Source organism: Gracilinanus agilis, chromosome 1 (genome assembly GCF_016433145.1).
Source record: "Gracilinanus agilis isolate LMUSP501 chromosome 1, AgileGrace, whole genome shotgun sequence".
Taxonomy (NCBI): Eukaryota; Metazoa; Chordata; class Mammalia; order Didelphimorphia; family Didelphidae; genus Gracilinanus; species Gracilinanus agilis.
Genome location: NC_058130.1, coordinates 716,158,419 through 716,178,447, shown reverse-complemented (window position 1 = coordinate 716,178,447; position 20,029 = coordinate 716,158,419). Strand labels below are relative to the sequence as shown.

General features: G+C 45.0%; 1 protein-coding gene and 2 non-coding genes across 3 annotated transcripts in view; 1 reads left to right on the top strand and 2 right to left on the bottom strand.

The window, feature by feature from the left end:
• The window catches only part of DPP9 (dipeptidyl peptidase 9), a 54,664-nt gene extending 35,554 nt beyond the window's left edge, over positions 1 to 19,110 (bottom strand). Inside the window, exons 1-4 of the mRNA XM_044671009.1 lie at positions 18,919 to 19,110; positions 15,524 to 15,613; positions 6,305 to 6,558; positions 1,938 to 2,050 (exon numbers count right to left, since the gene is read on the bottom strand). Of these exons, the coding sequence (XP_044526944.1) occupies positions 1,938 to 2,050; positions 6,305 to 6,558; positions 15,524 to 15,579 (423 nt within the window). The 5' untranslated portion in view covers positions 15,580 to 15,613; positions 18,919 to 19,110. The remainder of the gene's footprint in view (positions 1 to 1,937; positions 2,051 to 6,304; positions 6,559 to 15,523; positions 15,614 to 18,918) is intronic.
• Positions 19,111 to 19,336: 226 nt separating this feature from the next.
• TRNAG-UCC lies at positions 19,337 to 19,408 on the top strand. The gene has a single exon. It is a non-coding gene; the product is annotated as a tRNA-Gly (tRNA).
• Positions 19,409 to 19,562: 154 nt separating this feature from the next.
• TRNAV-CAC lies at positions 19,563 to 19,635 on the bottom strand. The gene has a single exon. It is a non-coding gene; the product is annotated as a tRNA-Val (tRNA).
• Positions 19,636 to 20,029: the final 394 nt, after the last annotated feature.

Here is a 20,029-nt window from a genome sequence, read left to right as displayed (position 1 = left end):
ACTCCAGGTGTGATCTCATCAGGACAGTGGACAGCAGAACTAACATCCATTTCTTGAACCCTAGGTCTTTCAATGCAGCCAAAGAAGGCATTAGCTTCCAGGAGGACATCTCAGAATGTTGATTAGACATAGGGCAGTGATTCCCAAGTGGGTGCCACAGCCCCCTGGTGGGTGCTGCAGCGATCCAGGGAGATGGTGATGGCCACAGGTGCATTTATCTTTCCTATTAATTGCTATTAAAATTTTTAAAAATTAATTTCCAGGAGGCTAAGTAATATTTTTTCTGGAAAGGGGGCGGTAGGCCAAAAAAGTTTGGGAACCACTGACATAGGGTCAGAGTCTCTTAAAATCCCCAGCTCTTCTTCAGATATCCTTATTAAATTTGATCTTCAATTGATTTGACCCAACATTCTAGCCTGATGGGTCTTTGTAGGTCCTGATTCTGCCATCCAATATGCCAATATGCCAGTTCTCCTTCCTAGCTTGGTATCTCCTATGAATGTGACAGACTAGGTAGTCTCATATTCACATCAGGAAGAAAAATAGGAAAACATCATAAATTTCTCCAGCAGCATCTTAGAGACCTCCTGCTAAAGGGACAGCAAACCACTAGACTTAACCAATCAATCAGGTCCAGATTTGTTTATAATTGCATTCCTGTCTAGCCATTATTTCTCTATCTTGTACAAGTATAACAGCAAAGAGTTATAAACAAAGTCAAATGCCCAATGATTAGGCAATGGATAAAAAACTGTGGTGAGTGAAAGTAATGAAATATTAATGAATCCTAAAAAATGACAAGGAGAATTCAAAGAAACATGGGAAGATCTATGTGAATTGACTCTAAGTGAACTGAAGCAAAACCAGGAAAATATACAATAATATATATAACAATGCAAACGGAAAGATCAAAACACTAAAACCAAACCCAGTTTAATTACAGTGATCCACCTCGTCCCCAGAGAGGCTTTGAGACACTGCACATCCTTCCTTCCTGACGAGGAGGGGGACTATGGATATGGAATGTGCACATAATAACAAACACTATTTATGCATTGTTTGGTTCTATTAAACGGGTTTTCTCTCTCTCTTTTTTTTATGGTTGTTATAGAAGTGGAATATATCTAGAAATAAAGATAATATTAAAAAGAACAGCATGAGAGATGTTATTGAATGCTTTGTTAAAATCTAGGTAAAATGTATCTACATCATTCCCCTGAATCACCAGGTTAGTAAGCCTGTCAAAAAGGAAATGAGGGGGGCAGCTGGGTAGCTCAGTGGATTGAGAGCCAGACCTAGAGACGGGAGGTCCTAGGTTCAAATCTGGTCTCAGACACTTCCCAGCTGTGTGACCCTGGGCAAGTCACTTGACCCCCATTGCCTACCCTTACCACTCTTCTGCCTTGGAGCCAAAACACAGTATTGACTCCAAGACGGAAGGTAAGGGTTTAAAAAAAAAAAAAAAGGAAATGAGGCAGTTTTGTTTAAATGTCTCTCAACAGTGCCTATATATGTAAGCATCGTCTGTCAAGATGACAGCCTGAAGTCCACCAAAATTCAGTCTTCCCCACAGATTCATGGTATCCAAGAGTGTTAGCACTAGAAGGGTCCTCAAAGAGATCATGCTGTCCAATCTGTTCATTGGAAAGATGTGGAAGCTGAGAGCCAGACAGAGGCAGCTGGCCCTAGTGCAGAGCTTTTCTAACATACCACACTATTATTAACTGCTAGGTAACATCATTGCCATAATTCAACCCAATTTTATCGTAGCCAGTCAAACTCATTTCAAACATATGCCAAGCTGACTTATCTTTAGCTAGCAGTGTGAGAGGACCACAAACGAACCTCCCTCTTCCAGCCAAACGTTCCCTCCCAGATGGCCTGGCAGATCACACCTCAGCCAGGTGGAGGGTGGCGCAGGAAGCACGCCATCTCACCTGAAAATGATCCAGCATCTGTTTCCATGATAACAGCAGCAGGGCCTCTTTGCGTACCTTTTTGGGAATTTCTGAGTAAAGGAGAGAATTCTCACGGCTGCCATAAGGCATCCCTAAGGAAACAAAAAAGAAATCCATGGCACTAGGCCCCAAGAAAGGCAGCGATGGTTCAAACACACCAACCTAGAACTAGGGAGGCATGGCTAGACAATGGCTCCTGTGAACAAGATCTGGGGACTTTAGTGGACTACAAGTATGACGTGAACCAACAATATAACATGTTAACCAAAATAACTAATATGATCTTATCATTCATCAAGGAACATAACAATATGAAGGATAACAACAAAAAAAACCAATGAATACTGAATACTTGGAAACTGTGGGAAGTTTGGCCCTCAAAAAAGAGATCTGAGGAATCCCTTTCCCTATTTCTCTGCAGAGGTTGGGGACTACTGGCATGGAACCCTACATTATATCATCAGCCTTTCTGGATGCATTAGTCAATTTTGAGATCTTTCTCTGGAACAAATTAGGAAATTTAAGTGATATAAAAACAAAAGATATCAGAGAGGCACGCAGCTAGGATGGTGAAAGGAATATAACCAGGCCATAAGGACTGACTGAAGGAACTAAAGGTATTTAAGCTGTGAAAGAGAAGATTTATAGGGACATGGTTAGTAAGTGAAAAACAGTAACAGAGAAGAAGCCTTACACTCATTCTGCTTGGCCCCACAAGGGGGAAGTTTTGGAGATGAAGACTTGGACTCCCTGATAGGAGAGCAGTTCCAAAGCAGAACAAGCTGCCTTGGGGAACACTCAAAAATGGGGGGTAGATGACCAGCAGCTATTCATTGGGCTGCTGTTGAGGCAATTCCTATCCCAGTATGAGCCAGGCAGATGGCCTCTAAGATTTCCAGCCAAGGACAAACATGAGAAAATGCTAGCAGACCCAGTCCAAAGCAACAGGCATTTATGGTTACTGATGTTCTAGAGATTCATCCCAACAGTCTGGCAGAAAAAAAAGGAGGCAATGGCAGTAAGGTTCAGAGGCAAGGGGATTCAGTGGTTGGGAAAGTTGGTCAGGATCCCATCCAAGTAATCAGAGACTCCAATATAATCAGTCATGACACTCCAGCCTGCAGCCACAAACCTGTCACATGGTGAACAAGTCTAGAGGACTCATGAGGTGGTCACTAGTTGTCCAGTTTGAAATGCTAACTGCTGGCGACAACCCTCTTGCCCTGGATCAGCCCAGTTGCCTTTCTGCCTCACAGAGGGGAGGATCCAGGCTAGAGGGGTCCTAATAAGTCATTTACATCCCTGACAAGTTCCACCTTCCCCTTGACCCCATACATTCTGGCTCTTCTACATAAGGTTTCCAGGGATTGAGTCATCACCAGCATCTCCTCTCCAAGAAACCCTTTCCTGGCTCAGCTATGCCCAGGCTAGCTATTGCAGTTTCAGGCCCTCAGAGCTAGAAAGGGTCTTAGGAAATCATCTAGTCCAATCCTCTCATTTTATAAAGTAGGAATCTTAGGCCAAAGGGTCAAGGGCTTGAACCCCAGTCCAAGAGCTCTCTCTCTCTCACATGGGAAAACATATCTGTTCAATTTCTCTACATGTGATCCCTGGTACCAGGCCTAGACTCTGTGGTACTATAGTGATCCTCAGGGCACTAGAAGAATGGCCCTTGAACTCTTTGAGATAGATAGCCTTGCCCCTGCCCTTCTGAGGTCTTGATTTAGGGAATAACAGGAACTTCATCCACCTGTCACAGCTTATCACGGGAGACCCCAACTCCTTGCCAAGATAACCATGAAAAGAACTCTAGTATCAAGGATAATCTTCCTTCAATGTCTCTACCATCTTGGTGCTAAGACCATGGGAAGAGGAATAGCCCAGGGAAAAGAACCCTGGGTCTGGAGTCAGAAAACCTGCCATCTAGGCTTGATTCTTTCATGACTACACTGAAATTTAGTATCTTGGTCTCTCAAATAGGAATAGCCATACCCACCCTCCCTACCTCTGGGGGATTTTGTATTTAATTGTAAATCTGCAGTTGCCCGTGGAAGGCAATCCATTTTAGGGAAGTTTATTGCAAAGGTCTCTAAGGACAAAAAAAAGGGGGTACTGTCAAGGAAAAAGCGGAAGCAGCTCTAGGCTCAGAAGACCTGAGATGAATCCCTGCTCTGCTACTCTCTCACTCTGATCTTGGGTGGCAAGTCACCTAAGCCTTAGGGACTCAAGTTTCCTCATCTATTAAAAAAATTAATAAGGGAGTTGGCCTAGATGAGCTCCAACATCCCTTCCAGCTCTGATATTTTATAATGTATAATCCCATGGGTAAGGGGGAAAATAAATCTGCAAAGCAGCAGATTGGGCAGTCTTCAGGAAGCCTCTTCTTCTGGGGAAGCAGGTTTTGGCTCATGGTCCTGCTGTGACCAAGGCAATGACTCAGGGAGGTGGCTTCACCCTACTAGTGAGAAAAAAATTAAAATAATAAAAAAAAAAAAGGTTTTCTCATACATATACTCAGCCCTACATTACCTGAACATCATCAAGGTAAAGCAGATCTCACACATACCCCTACTTCTCCAACAGATTGTGGGATGTTCCTAAGATGACTTCTTCTTTTTTTTTTTTTTTTTAAACCCTTACCTTCTGTCTTAGAGCCAATACTGTGTATTGGCTCCAAGGCAGAAGAGTGGTAAGGGCTAGGTAATGGGGGGTAAGTGACTTGCCCAGGGTCACACAGCTGGGAAGTGTCTGAGGCCAGATTTGAACCCAGGACCTCCTATCTCTAGGTGTAGCTCTCAATCCACTGAGCTACCCAGCTGTCCCCCTAAGATGACTTCTTTTCTCTTCTGAAGTTCCCAAATTGTTTGCAGATAGTGCCAGGCAAGGCAGGATCAGTGCTTGCATTCCCCCAGCAGGGTCACTGGTCACCTCCAAGTCACAATGAGGCAGTAAAAGACTGCAGAGGAGGAATGCAGGGTATGAATACAGAATTGGGATCCCAAATGATCTTAACAGACTAGAACAGTAAGCAGAATCTAACAAGACTAAGTTTAATAGTGATAACTGTATTTGTGCAGCTGATTTTACTGAACCAAAGTGCAGATTTTCACCTTCCACCATTTCAAAAAACTTGAAATGGGAAAACCTGGAGTTCAGTTCAAGAAAAGCAGCCATAGAAATACAGGATGAGGGCACCAGTGCTAGAAATAGTTCATGTGAAATGGACCTGGGGTTTTAGTGGACTGTCAGCTTGATGTGAGTCAAGAGTATGACACAGCAGCTACAAAAGTTAATCTTATGGTATTAGACAATTAAAAGAAGCAAAGTCCAGAACAGGGGAGTAAGAGCCCAACAATCTCTACACTGAAGAGGCCATACTTTAGGATATGATAGAATACTGTCGTTCCCAAAGCATAGTACCCAGAAAGGAATGCAAGAAGGGCAGGATCTGGAGAAAGGTAAGCAGGATGGTAAGGTGGCCAGAGACCATGCCAGTTAAAGGAAGTGAGGATTCCCAAAGAAAGGATTAATTAGAGGCCGATGGGAGTGCCATGTCCACATATTTACAGACCTGTTATGAAAGAGAGTAGAACTAGGAACAAAGAGAACAAGTTACAGTTGCAGAAAGAAAGATCTAGGCTTGACAGAAGGAAAACTTTCTAACAGAGCTGTCCAAAACTGAATGAGATGCCGGGGAGGAGGGTCAAACCTCAAGTAGAAATTAAATTATCCCTTTGGGAAAGAATATAAAAGAGATTCCTGTTCTGGTATGGGTTGGGCCAAATGACTAGGAGGCCCCTTTTAGTTCTAGAAGTCTAATTCTATGGTCAATTTAATCTGATTTCACCTGGATAAGGTGTCGGGATGGCGGCTAGACAGGCTGACTTGGGAAAGCTTCTGATTGTAATAATTACAGAGTCCACAACAGTTAAGTATAATAAAAATAATTACTGTTACTACAGAGGGATTTTTTCCCTCCAACTACCAAGAGCGAAGGGACTTTTAAGAATCAAAGATTTAATAACTAGACTAACTTCTTGCCAACTCTCTACAGGAAACCAACCTTATCAAAAGCCCTCAAGCATACTGGCAATGGATAGGTGCCATGCAGGTAGGGAGGCCACATAGTGCTGTCAATGAACTGAGCACCAGACCAGTCATAAAACCCAGTTCGGGTCTCAGTTTTGACATTTTCTAGACTAAAAGGAAACCGATTCACTCATTTCTTCCTTAGTAAAACAGGCACAATACTTGTACTACCTACCTCATGGAGTTGTTATGAGCAAAATATTATTACTGTTGTTGTTAAGGACTAATAAAAGAAAGGGTGTGGAAGCCTGGCTTACCAAGGTAATAAAGCCGGTGAGAGTGAGGGCCTGACTCATCTGTCTTCTGGACAAATTGGAAGTCATGTGGGGCCTTGTTCACTATCATGCCTGAGTACTTCCTGCTGCTGTGAATGATGTCCCGAAGCCCATCCCACGAGTGCTTCTCCACCTGGAAGGGCGAGGAGGGGTCCTCCATCTCCACCACATCAGGCCTCTCAGGCAGAACATCCACAGTGGTCATCCTTTCTTCCCCCTCAGAGATGAGTGAGAAACTACATGGAAGATGGTGGGGGTTAAAAAAAAAAAGGAAAAAAAAAAAAAAGAGGAGATGAAAAGGGTGTTACAAGCACAAGCATGGTAGCCCATAAGAACCTCTGAGAGAGCTCCCTGGAGCCAATCCCTACCTGTCAGCCCAGCAGAAATCTTTATAAATTAGGACTACCCCCAACAAAACTAAAAGTGATAATACTTATGAAATGGGAGAACCAACAAACTCTCCAGCCCTTTACCAATTCCGTAACCACTTTATTACTCATACCCACCAGTAGCTCCAGCATCCTGAAAGACAAAGCCAAAGTCCCTGTCTCTAGTTCAGTTCAACAAGTATTAACAAAATACTTACTATGAAGAAAGCCCCATGTTTGGCACCAAAGGTGTAAATGTGAAAAATGATAGGTTAAGGTCCTTGACAACAGGGTTAAGTGGGAATTTAGCATGTATACAAATATCATATGATGTGATGGGGCAAAGAACAATGTGATGGGGCAAAGAACACCAGGCAAAGACTCGAAGTTGTAGGAAAATGGGCCCTCTAAAGCAGTACTGGAGAAGCTATGAATTGTTTCAGTCATTATGGAAAGCAATCTGGAACTCTGCCATCAAAGTCACTAAACTGCTGTGTATCTTTTAACCCTGAGAGACCACTCTCAGGCCTTTTACCTCAAGACTCAAAGAAAAGGAGAAGAGGGCCCACAGAACAAGAATACTTATAGAAGCTCTTTTTATTACAGTAAAGTACTGGAAAATGAGGGGGTGTCCATCCGTTGGAGGACAGCTGAGAAAACTGACTATTATTGCATCATCATACATGATGAAATGGAGAGCATCCATCAACCCTAGGAAGACTAGTAGGAAGGAATGCAGAGGAAAGTGAGCAGAACCAGGGCAACGATGTATACATAACAGCAACATTATAGCAACTTTGAATAACTGAAGCATTCTGATCAATGCAAAAGGCAGCCACAATTCCAAAGGGCCAATGATGATGAAGTACGGTCCACACTTTTTGACAGAGGTGATAGGCTCAAACTGGACAAAATGAAATATATTTCTGGACAAGCGCCACCAAAAAATTTTGTTTGTCTTGCCTTCTCCTAAGTAGATCAGATGAAGGGAGGTTCGTGAAATGACACTGGAAACAGAAATCCAAACCAAACTGAAGAGAAGTTATGGAGCCACGTCTTCTTGGTAGTGGGGAGCCAATGAAGGTTTTGTGAGGAGGAGAGCAAAATGGGCAGATCCTCACATTTGCAAGGCTATTTTCACAGTCAGAATCTTAGAACAGAAAAGTCCCTTGAGGTTATCCGGTCCAGCTGGTCCTTGAAGCCTGAATCACCTCTAGGCCACCTCCACCATCCTCTGTTTGAATGTCTCTAGAAATGAACGGGAAACTTCCAACCAAGTAGCCTAGTCCATTTTCTTTTTTCATCTTATACCCTTACCTTCTCTCTTTGTATCAATTCTAAGACAGAAGAATGGTAACGGCTAGACAATCAGGATTAAGTGACTTGCCTAGGGTCACATAGCTAGGAAGTATCAGGTCCTCATAACTCCAGGCCTGGTGCTTTATCCACTGTGCTATCTAGTTGCCCCATGCCTGGTCCATTTTCTAGAAGCTTTTGTTATCAGGATATTATTCCTTATATTGAACCAAAAATGTACTTCTCTGTAACTGCCCCTTGTTGCTCCTCGTTCTGGATTCTGGTAAATTGGGTCACTCATAGCAGCATTTAGACTGACTTCTAAACAAATATCTGCCTGCCCAGGGTGATGGTGCAGTGCTGACTAAGTAGGGTAAGAATGAAGAGAAGGAAGATGCTTTATTCTTTGGAGGGAGTGTCATGACTGAGGCATATGGCAACAGTGTGAAAGCTAACTACTGGGGACCTGAGAGCTATATACTGCTCCCCTAAGTGGGAGGAAGAGTGGGGCATTTACCGAAGCAACAGCATGCCAAGTTATTTCCTCACCCTGCTTTACTGACTCTTACCGTACATGTTTCTGTAACTGTGAACACCTACAGAGAGCCACCAGAGCCACTTTTTAAAGGGCAAGGTATTAAGCCAAAGTCAAAGGTACGGAGGTCACAGCTTAACTCTGAACTCTATGACTCAGTTTCCTAGGCAAAGTCTTATAAGGTTCTGTGCAGTTCAGTGAGGGCACGAGACACACGAAAAGAATCCCAATGTCAAACACTTTCTTCTAACTGCAACCAACGACTCAGGAGCCTCCTAGGTGCTCTGAGAGAAGACCTTGGATTTTTCAGTTCCTCTGGGAGAACAGTTCTAGTGCTAAAGTTAGTGTTCTTTTGCAGGGAAGAACATCTGGTGCTGGGAAAGCATTCACCACTGCGACCTTGTTGACTGCTATTGCATGCCAGGCAAGACAGGGGCAAAAGATTTTTTAAGAGAAATAAGAAGCAGATTTAATTTTTTTAAATTCCACTTACCAGAGCCTTGACTTAAATATACAGGAAAGAAGTGTTTCCCACTTAAAGGAGAACTTGCCTTGACCAGAACCCTCACAACTGCCCCGATTAGGCTGTGAGGGGTTAGTTCCAACCTCTCTATATCCCCCAACCAAACAGTCAATAGCAAATTGTTATCAATATGTAAAAATATCACTAAAAGTCCTTATTCCCTAACATAGCCTTTTCCTGGCTATCCTGCTCCTCTCACCCCCATCCTCTGTTGTTCCCCTACCCATGCTGCTAAAAAGCTCTCACGGGCAGGCTGTGGGGTACAGTAGTGTCTGGATTGGAAAGGCAGGCTGCTAGTTTGACACTCTGGTCCACTTCCAAACCTTCCGTTCATGTCTCAATTCCTTATAGTCTGGTTTCTGACCCCATTACTCACCTGAAATTGCTTCCCTCGAGGTTCCCAAAGGGCTAAACTGCTTAGCCAGAGGGCTCTTCTCAATTCTCTACAGCTCCTGACACTGTCGTCTGCCTTCCCTTGCAAGGGGACATCACTGTTCAGGTGTCTGCTCCTACTGACTGTCTGATCACCCAATCTTCGACTCCCAGGGCAGGATTATTCGTCTCTTGCTTCCCACCCCACACTGGCATGAGAACTACCCAGGGTTCTTCCCTGGGCATTCTTTTCTCGTTCTTCCTCTTAGAGATCTCTTCAGTTCCCACGGATTCCTAATGCAGATGACTTCCAAGTCTATATTTGCAGCCCTAGATACCTTCCTTCAGTCTGTCACTGACTGCCTCCTTAGTAAACTCTTTCAAACTTAAGGTGTCTGGCCGGACACCTTATCGTCTCAAGCCCATCCAACACTCCCTTCCTGCAAACTTAACCTACATGTCTTCAGCACACCATCATCCTTCCAGTTGCCCACATCTGTGGCTTCAGAGTCATCCCAGGTTCTTTCTGTCCCTCACCTCTCCTGGCTGATTAATTGTCAAATCTTACTCATTTGAGCTCTAGGACTTCTCTCCAATGTTTCCTTTTCTCTACTCGCTTAGCTACCACCCTAGCAAAATAGTACTTTAAGCGGATAGTATGATAGGCCTAAAGTTAGGAAGACTTCTGCCACAGGAAATCAGTCTCTCAACCTCAGTGAGTCTCTATTTGTTCATTTGGAAAATTAGGACACCGGCACCAGTTGCTATGACGTACATAAAGTGACCATTTACAAATTCAAGTCATAAATGTCACACAGCATTATTATTAGCCTTCACCACCTTTGGCCTTCTTTGTTTCCGATCCTCCCTTCTTCAACCAATCCTCCAAAATATTCTTCCTATGGCACAGGTCTGACCATGCTACTTCCTTTCCTGAAGTCTTCAGTGCCTCTCTACCTCCTAAGGATAGTGTATCAACCCATTAGTCTGGCATGTAAGAGCTTTTTCCCAACCTGGCTCTCACCCCAGTCATATTTCATACTGTTCTTCATCAACTCAATGTTTCAAGCAAATTCCATGACTAGCCATTTCTCAGATTTGAACCTCTATCTCCCATCTCCATGTATTTATCCAAACTCATAACGTAGTCTATCTATCTCCACTTCTCAGAATGTCTTTAAGACTTGGCTCAGGTGCTGCCTCCTCCCGCTCCTCACCTAGATTGTCAGTGTTCCCTCCCTCCTCAACTTTGCTTATACATGTTTATCTACGGCCTCCTTTCCACTCTCATCCCCCAAAAGAAGGAAAGCTCTGTAACAGCGGAGCTTTTATGTTCACAGCCCATTAGAGTGCTTTGAGAAAAGTCAGTCCTTAATGTTTATTAAATTGAATTGAAAACAGCAATCCTGGGAGTAGAACTCAAGACTTCAGATTTCAAATCTCATCTTCTTTCCACCAAACCACACAGTATCTAAACCTTTGGCCATAGGATTATAGATTTGGAGCAAGAAGAAAATCCAGAGTCACTGTGTTCAATCCCCTCATTTTACAGATGAGGAAACTAAGGTTGGGAGAGGTTAAGTGTGACTGACCCAGAGTCACAGAGCTGGTAAGCATCTAGCACCTGGGCTGCTATGTTGGCTCTGTTCTGCAAGTGAGTCTCCCAGGCCCTGTTTCACAGCATCACTCAGGCCACTTCTTTATTCATCACCAATTTTTCCCAGCTACTGTTTTCAGAAGGAGACTGGGAAGGACTTCTTGCTGATTCTGACATCTCATTTTATTGATCAAGCATTGAAAAAGGCCGCCTCCCATTTGTATGGAGCACTTTGCCAGATATGATTTCATTTGGGCCTCACACTACCCCCAGGAGATCCACAAAGCAGAATTACTGTCTCCCTTTTAGAGAGCAGGAAACTCAGGTCCAAAGCAGGGAAGTCCAACCCAATGCACCAAGCACTTATTAAATACCTACTCTATACAAAGGCATTGTACTTAGGCCTGTACAAATGTGAAATAAAAAGGCTCTTGACCCCAAGTAGTTTACATTCTACTAGAAGAACATATCATCAGTCAACAAATATTTATGAAATATCTACTATGTGCCAGGCACCAAAGAAAGGCAAGAAACAGCCTCCTTCTTCAAGGAGCTCACATCGAACAGAGGAAATAGCATGCAAACAATTATGTACAAATAAGTTCTAAATAGGATAAATAGGAAATAGTTAACAGGGGGAAGGCAGACTGGGAAACACTTCCTGTAGGAGGTGAGATCGTAGCTGGGACTTAAAGGAAGCCAGGGAAGCTGGAAGGTAGAGACAAGGATACAGCATGTAAATAGATTTATACATAAAGTATAATTTCAGGGCAGTGACAACTAGCAGATCAGGAAAGGCTTTCTGAAGATGGTGGTACAGGAGCTAAATCTTGAAGGAAACTAAGGATTCTAAGAGACAGGAAAGAAGGGAGTGAATTCTAGAAATGTGGCAGGCAGCCTATGTAAGACCCAGGTGTGAGTGACGGAATGCATTTTAGAAAGAAAAGCAAGAAGGCCAGTTTGGCTAAACAAAAGAATGTGTGAAGTTATAGGCAAGGCTGGAAAGGTAGGCTGGAACCAGGTTGAAAGAGCTTTGAATACCCAACAGAGAAATCTGCATGTGATCCCAGAGATAAAAACACATGGAAATGACCAAAAGGAGATGATTTCTTATCTGTCTCTAACACAGACATCAGGAGGCAGGAAAGTCTCTGACCTTATTCCTATTTCTTATTGCATTGTTTTGGCAAGAGCTTCAGATGCAGAGTTGGAAGGGCCCTTAGCAATGAGCTAAGGTGAATTAATGGTGGCCCCCAAAAGTGAAAGAATTTGCCCATGGTCCCATTTAGGAAGTAAGCAACAGATCCTGAACTCATGTGTTGTGACTCCAAAGACAATACTCTTTCCACCATATCCTGTTGCCCTGGCACATGTGTCAGGGTGTGCTAAACCTCCTGGCTACCCCTAAGCTTACCCTCCACTCCAGGCTGGGCTGCAGGACTCTCCAAGAATCAGCCCTGAAAGCCTTGCTGGCCTGAATCCCAGCCATAAATATAGAAGGAAAAACACCACAGCCCCTCAGTAACCAAGCCTAGGCTCCATCCTCTAAATATATTGACTTAAAAACCACAAACTCAAGCAGATGAGGTAAAAATGAGAAAATACTTTTGAGTCAGACGCCTGCAGAAGGAACACGGAATGAAACCACAGTCAAGAAGACAACGAAGAATGTGATGAGACATCTGGCAAAACTTCCAGGAACCTTCAAAGATGATGCCAGATGTCCTGGCCGGCCAGCCCTGCTCACTCATTCAGGCAGGGGTTGGTTTGGCAAAGTAGCACATCCTCTGCCTTCCAAAAGGCAAAAGAGCTTGTTTAAAGTCAACCACTATCTACTGGGAGCACACCGTGAACCTGGGACAGGTGGGTGAACAAACTGTGCCTTTAAGAACAGGTCTAGAAGAGCGTCTATCCACGCCCATCCCTATGAAGCCTACTTCAGCTCACAATTCTGAGAGTTTGCACAGCTTGGGAAAGTCAAGCAGATTCTGAGCAAACTAATGTACAATTCCACCTACACAGCCTCTCAGCCAATCAGGGAAGCCCCTTCAAAGAGGTGAAGTCATCAAACAAACCACCTCACACCACTCAAGAAGGTAACTTCCAAGGCCAGGTCAGATTTCAGTGGCCTCCCTCTATCTGGGTCCTTTCATAACATTTGAGCATCCACTCAACTTCCAGAACTTCCGTTTAGAGAGCAAAGGTGAGCCCTGTACGTGAGCTAAGACCAGCTGGAATCCACTGAACATTCAGTCGACAGCAGAAGAAGCGGGAGGGAGAAGTTCGGCAGATCATTCATTATCTTTTGGGGTGTGTGAGGTACTCTCCAGATTCTAGAAGGGGTGTGGCCTACTTGGGATGGTTGGAGGGAGGAGGGGAACAAAGCTCCACAGCAGTGGATCCCCCTATGCCTGGGCTGAGGCAACCAATCCCAGGGCAGCACTTTCCTTTATCTTTACCAACAAGAACTGTTCCTCTGTTCCTTCCACCTTTAATATTGCCCTCCTGCATGAGTTCTCAGAAAATTATTTTTAATATGCAATAATAATGATACATAAAGCATTTAAGTGAAGAACAAGGCAGTCAACATCCCCACCTAACCCAATCACGCAAAGGTGGCTATGCCTAGAACCCATTCAGTCTTCACACCAAGCAACTAGACAATCCTTTTCATTTCTTTAGGATCAGAATTGTGATTTCTCTGGAAGAACTCCTGGTGATGAGACTCCTTCTACCAATGCAGACTGACAGCTGCTCTGTAACAATTCCTTGGGGTAGAGCACACAGCCAGTATGTGTTAGGGGCAAGATTACACCCAAGGCTTCTTGATTCACTAATCAATTCTTGATCTAGTAAAAAATGTGGTCTCTCAGTTTTTTTTCTCTCCCCAGAAACCATTCCATCCAGGCAGCTAGGGGACTCAGTGCATACAGTGCCAAACCTGGAGATGAGAGGTGCTGTATTCAAATCTGGCCTCAGATACTTCTGGGCCGTGTGAGCCAGGACCAGTCATTTAACCTCAACTGCAGAGCCCTTACCATTTTTCTGCCTTGGAAATGATACTTAGTATCGATTCTAAGATGGAAGGTAAGAATTAAAAGCAAATAAATTAAATTAACTTTTTTTTTTAAACCCTTACCTTCTGTCTTGGAGTCAATACTGTGTGTTGGTTCCAAGGCAGAAGAGTGGTAAGGGTAGGCAATGGGGGTCAAGTGACTTGCCCAAGGTCACACAGCTGGGAAGTGTTAGAGGCCCGATTTGAACCTAGGACCTCCCGTCTCTAGGTCTGGCTCTCAATCCACTGAGCCACCCAGTTGCCCCCTAAATTGACTTAAAAAAAAAATTTCCTCCAGCAACAGCCCTGGAATAGGGCTGGGAGAGGGTTTCCCATCCATCACACACCAAGTCTTTCCCTCCTTCCAAATGAACCTGCAGACAGGGTTCAATGAAGTAGGAAACAGCAAAAATATTACAGACTTCAATCAAGAACTGGCCAATATTTGCACAGAAGCCACACTAATTGATTGGAAAGCGCAAAAGGGTTTTTTCATCCTTCAGAAGACCTGGGTGTGTGAATCCTAGTTCTACCCTTCAGTAAATTACTCACTCTACATCTCAGTATCCCCATCTGAAAAATGAAGGAATTGAATTAGATGATCTCTACAGTTCCTTCTAGATTTGAATGTTTGGATTCTACCCAGTAGGACAAATGCTTCAACAAGCTGATAGTTGCGAAAGTTTCTGGGCAATGAGACAGCTCCACAGGGCAATATTCACAGCTTTCCCCACCAAGTTTAGTTTAAGTTTGCTAAGCCACTGGTGCAGGTGATGTAAAGATGCCCCTATGGCATCCTCAGCACCCTATTCAAATGGATACTCTGCACATGGTGCCTTACACACAACAAGCACATCCTAAATATTTGTTGAACTGAATTGCAATTACCATGAAAAATTCTGGGCCAATATGATCCAGCAACCATTTCTTAAGCACCCCTAAGTGCAGGAATGCGGATACAAGGTGTAACAGTCTTTGCCCTCTCAGAGTTTATGTGATTCTTGGCCTGGGTGTGGTTGAGAACCACAGGAACACAGCCCCATAGATCGAGGGCTGGAAGGATCTCAGAGGCCATCAAGTCTAGCTTCCCTCATTTGAGCCAGAACTAGGCCACTGGATCAATGGCCAAGTAGCAAAGATGAAGGTAACAAGAGGGAAGTGCCCATCTGGCCTCTTTCTCTCTCTTCACTCTGCTGCCTCCAACACATGGGTATATTTTGATATTTTCTGCCACCTGATCCAGCAGAAGGAGCTCTGTGCCAGGAATCAGAAGACTTGGATTCTAGCTCCAGGTCCACTAGTCCCTTAAGATATGACTACTAGCAAATCCCTTTTCCCTTCGGGGCTTCATGTTCCTCATCTATACAACAGGGGAGAAGGGGGATGAATCAGAGTTCCCCAGATCCTTTCCAGTTTTGACAATCCATGACACTGAAAGACAAAGTGGAAAGTTACCTTCTCCAACTTCTGGTGGTCTTGCTTTCCAGGCGCAACTTCTTTACCTTCCGCATTAACTACTTAGCAGGCTTCTGGTAGGATGGGAACCTAGAAAAGAAAAGAGCCAGATGTCAGGGGGACAAGGCCAGGAATGGCACCAAGAGCTCCTTTACATCTTTTGTCTTCAGGAGTTCCTTTTGGTCTATTCAGGCCAATCTCTGAGCCAATGCTTCTGAAAGACTTTTCAGACTCTATGCCTGAAACACTATAAAACTCTGCCAAAATAAGGACACCAGGCAGAAAATAAGCATCTTTATTCTGTGCAGTTTTCCTGGCCTCACATGACTCTGGAGTACTGGTAAATTAGCAGCCCCTCTTGGGATAAGGGGAAACAAGGCTTCTCTGCCTGATGCGGAGAAGAATGAAAGCAAAGGACATCATTCCGTCATCACTAGATCATTGCAAGAGTTAGCATTTCTGGAGCCCAGGGAAGCTCAGATTAAGAAAAGCCCTGAGAGCATACAGCTCAGACATTAGGAGAAAATCCCTTTGCAACAGTTTCCACAAGAAGTTGTCTAGTCTACAAAGAGTTTCATCGAGGGGGAAATTATTACCTCCTGTGGCAGCCCAAATCACTTTAGGGCAGTTTTCTTTGTTACAAAGTTTTCCCTTATGCAAGTCAAAATCATCCTCTCCTCACTGGTCCTAGTACCATAAGTATAAGAGAAAAACCCTACAGTAAAATCAGAGCACAGTCCCCTTCTCTCTTAGCTGGGGCACCTAAAACAGTGCACGTTCCAATGTTTGGGAAGAAAAAACACAAACAGCCCAAAGGGAAGAATAAACAAGTTTGCTCCTTTAATATGTTGCTTTTGTCTGACATCCCTTCCCAGTCAAAGGAATTAGAGTGGAGGAGTACACCCAGCAATGGATTTGAGTCAGTCCTAGGGAATTTGAATCCTGGCTCTGCTGCTTACAAGTAGCATAATCCTGGGCAAACTGCAATCTTTCTGGGCCTCAGTTTTTCAAAAAAGATCTCTATAAAGTTCCCTTTTCAATTCAAGCTAACGAACACTTATTAAGCACCTATTCTAACTAAGTACCTTGGATAGAGTCCTGGTCCTCACCTCACATGCATGAGTCTGGGCAAGGCACTTAACCCTGTTTGCCTCAGTTGCTCAACTGTAAATTATGCCCAAGAAGGAAATGGCAAGCCACATCAGTATCTTTGCCAAGAAAACCAAAACCCCAAATGGAGTCATAACGAGTGGGAAATGAGTGATAATTTGGGAAGGAAGAAGAGGGCACTAACAGCTTCCAGTTTTAAATCCTATGAACCACTCCCAAAGCACTCATGGAAGCCAACTAGGCAGAGAGTACATACTGAAACTTCCCTGGCTATTGAATCCCCAAATAACTCCAACAGAAATGACCTTCTAAAGAGTCCAAATATCTTCTATTCCAACTACAGCTAGGGGCCAGAATGGGAGGGAAGAGCCCCAGACTTTGATGAAATAAATCTGTCAATAACTGGGCAGACTTGATGGACTAGATAAGTTGTCTGATATCCTCCTACCTGGAATTCTCTGTATTCCTGGAGCTGCTATGTTAATCCCCACCTGAAAAACTCTGAAAAGTGCTTTTGGCTCACTGCCCTTCCCTCCAGTTCAACTTGGAGATGACACTTTCAACTCTCTTGATTCCCCCAGAAGTCACTTGAGAATTTTTACCTAACTACTCCAAACAAACTACAGAACAAGAGAACTGTGACATTTCAACTTTAGGCCCAGCTCCTGGAAAGCAAGTCTACTCTTGTCTTTGAAACAGGTGATTCCTCCACAGCCCAAGTAAGGCATCATCAATGAGCAAGTGAGCCAAGAACCAAGCCTTTGGAGGCAGAGGGATGACTGGGGCAGACAGAGTTCCCAAAGAGATGCTAAAGGACAGGAAAGATGAAGACTCTAGGACATCTAAGACTAGACAAGTGGTCCTCCCATCTAGAGTTTGAAGGTACAATTTCTTTAAAAAATAAAAAAGATTATACGATCTCTAAAATCCTCCTAAGATATGTATTATATAGATCTAGAGCGGGAAGGGACCTCAGAAGCTATCTAGTCCAACCCCCTCATTTACAAATAGGGAAACTGAGGCCAAAATAGGTTACACTCACATATATGCAATAAGAATCAAAGTAGGATTTGAACTCAAGTACTGGAAAGCAAGTGTTTTTTCCCAATAATACCATATTGCTGCCTCCATCTTTTTAATAATGGGAGAGAGCAGAGAAAGATGAATACTTTGAGTGTGCTGGAGAAGATTAAGAGGGAATCTGTTGTAAGCCAAGATCTCAGGAGCACAGACTTGGCCATCCCTGGAAGGGCTTTAGGGAGCCCATTAGGGAAACTGAAAGGAAGTCCAAGCCTAAGGGCATTAAGAGCCTAGAAGGGTCCAACAACCCAAGGAGGAGAGAATCCAGGGGCACTGAAGAAGAGAAGGGCAAGAAGGCTTCATGGTGCTGTACTGGTCTGAGAGGGTGGTAGAGGAGGTGGCCTAAGTGCCTAAGGAGGGAGGCTCGATAATGATAATGATGATGAAGACGATGACAAGGATAATAAGAATAGCTGCCATTCATAGAGCCCTTTATCTCATTAGATCTTCATAGCAATCCTGTGAGGCAAGGACTCTTATTATCCCCATTTTAAGAAGGAGGAAACAGGAGCTTAGGGTTTAGGTGACTTGCCCGGAATCCCACAGCTGGATGGAACCCAGAGGCAGAGAGGGAACTCCCAGGTCCTGGAAAAAAGAATGGGTACAAGAGGAGGAATAGCCTGAAGGAGGGAGAAAGGGAGGAAGCACCGAGAGAGAATGGTACCTGGGGACAAGGATACAGGAGCGGAGAGGCTAAGGAGGGAATGCCCGACGAGAGGGGACCTCCCGTGCGGGGAGAAGGGGCTTTCTTTACAGGAAAGCTGCGTCTCTCTCCTACACAAGGGGGCAACCCCTGGCACACGCGAGCCCCCGGGGAGGGTCGGAGGAGAGGGCTGTCAACTATAAGGAGGACAAATTCACGCATGGGAAAGGTTCACCCGGGGAGGTCAGGCTCATTCCTGGAGAGCGGGGTGGGGGAGACACAAGGGAGGTGACACATACGGATACACACACAGAGGGTCACCCAGGGGGGGTGACTCGGGGGGTCACGCACCCTCAGGGTGGGGGCCTCACATACCGAGAGGACACCCACAAGGTGGAGAGGCAGGGAGCTCACATCCAGGAGGCCCACTCGGGGAGGCAGGGGGGTGGGGCACAGAAAGGCCAGGCCCTGCGAGGAGGGGGGCGGGCAGACCCTCCCCGAGGAGAGGCCGGGCCAGGCCAGGCGGGAAGGGGAGGGGAGGTGGGGTTGGTCAATTCCTCACCGCGGCTGGGCGGGGTCGGGGTCGGGGTCTCGGTCTCGAGATCGGGCTCCGGGTGGGGCTGGAGGGTGGGTGGCCTGGCGGCTCGTCACTCACACCCGCGGCTTCATGGCCCCGGCGAGCGGCCCCGGAAACGGCCGCGGAGGGCGGAGAGGGGAAGGTGGCGGACACGGGGAAACCCGGCGGCTCCGGACCTTTCACCCGGAAGTGGATCCTCCGAGGCGGGGGCATAGGCCCGGGAGACAGGGAGGACTGCATAACCGCCCGGATGTGACCCATGTAGTCAAAGGGAGGCGCGAGAGGAAAAGGAAGGACGGGATTGGATGGTCATCAGCTGAAACAGTGTCCCCCATTCGTGAATCGAGTGGTAGCAACAGAACATGCTTACTAGAGTGCTGCTGGTAAGCTCAACTTCCATGGAGCGTTGGTGGTATAGTGGTTAGCATAGCTGCCTTCCAAGCAGTTGACCCGGGTTCGATTCCCGGCCAACGCAACAGCGTTTCTTTTTCCTCCCTTATTACTTCAAACAAAAATTGTAAGAAATTGATTCCATGATTGTAACATTTAATTATGAAATTAATATCTAAACAAAAAGCGAAAGCGTTTTAAAACACTCAACATGTCCAGACCCCTGCCTTCTGAAAAAGTGTTTCCGCCCGGGATCGAACCGAGGACCTTTCGCGTGTGAGGCGAACGTGATAACCGCTACACTACGGAAACCTACATCCTTGGGCTCCCTAGAAAATCATAGAGAAGGGTAGAAGGGTTGCCCGCCTGGTACATCCATTCTGAAATTGTTTCCTAGGCTGAATTGTGTGCTTTGGTGAGAGGAGACACCTACTCCAGACTCAGGGACACATACTCACATTCACACACAGGGAATAAGGAGCCATGAACTGTGCCAAACCCCAAGACACACACAAAGAGCCATGAATTATGTGCCAAACTAGAAAGTTTCCTAGAGAAGAGGAGGACTTGACCCAGAAGGAGAAAAAGGGAGAAGATTGCCATCCAAAGAAATGAGTCTTTAGTGGTGAAAGAAAAGCCTAGCTCAAGTGGGCTGGAATTCAAGAATCTTGAGTTCTCAGGTCCACCGAGTCACCCTGACCCTCAG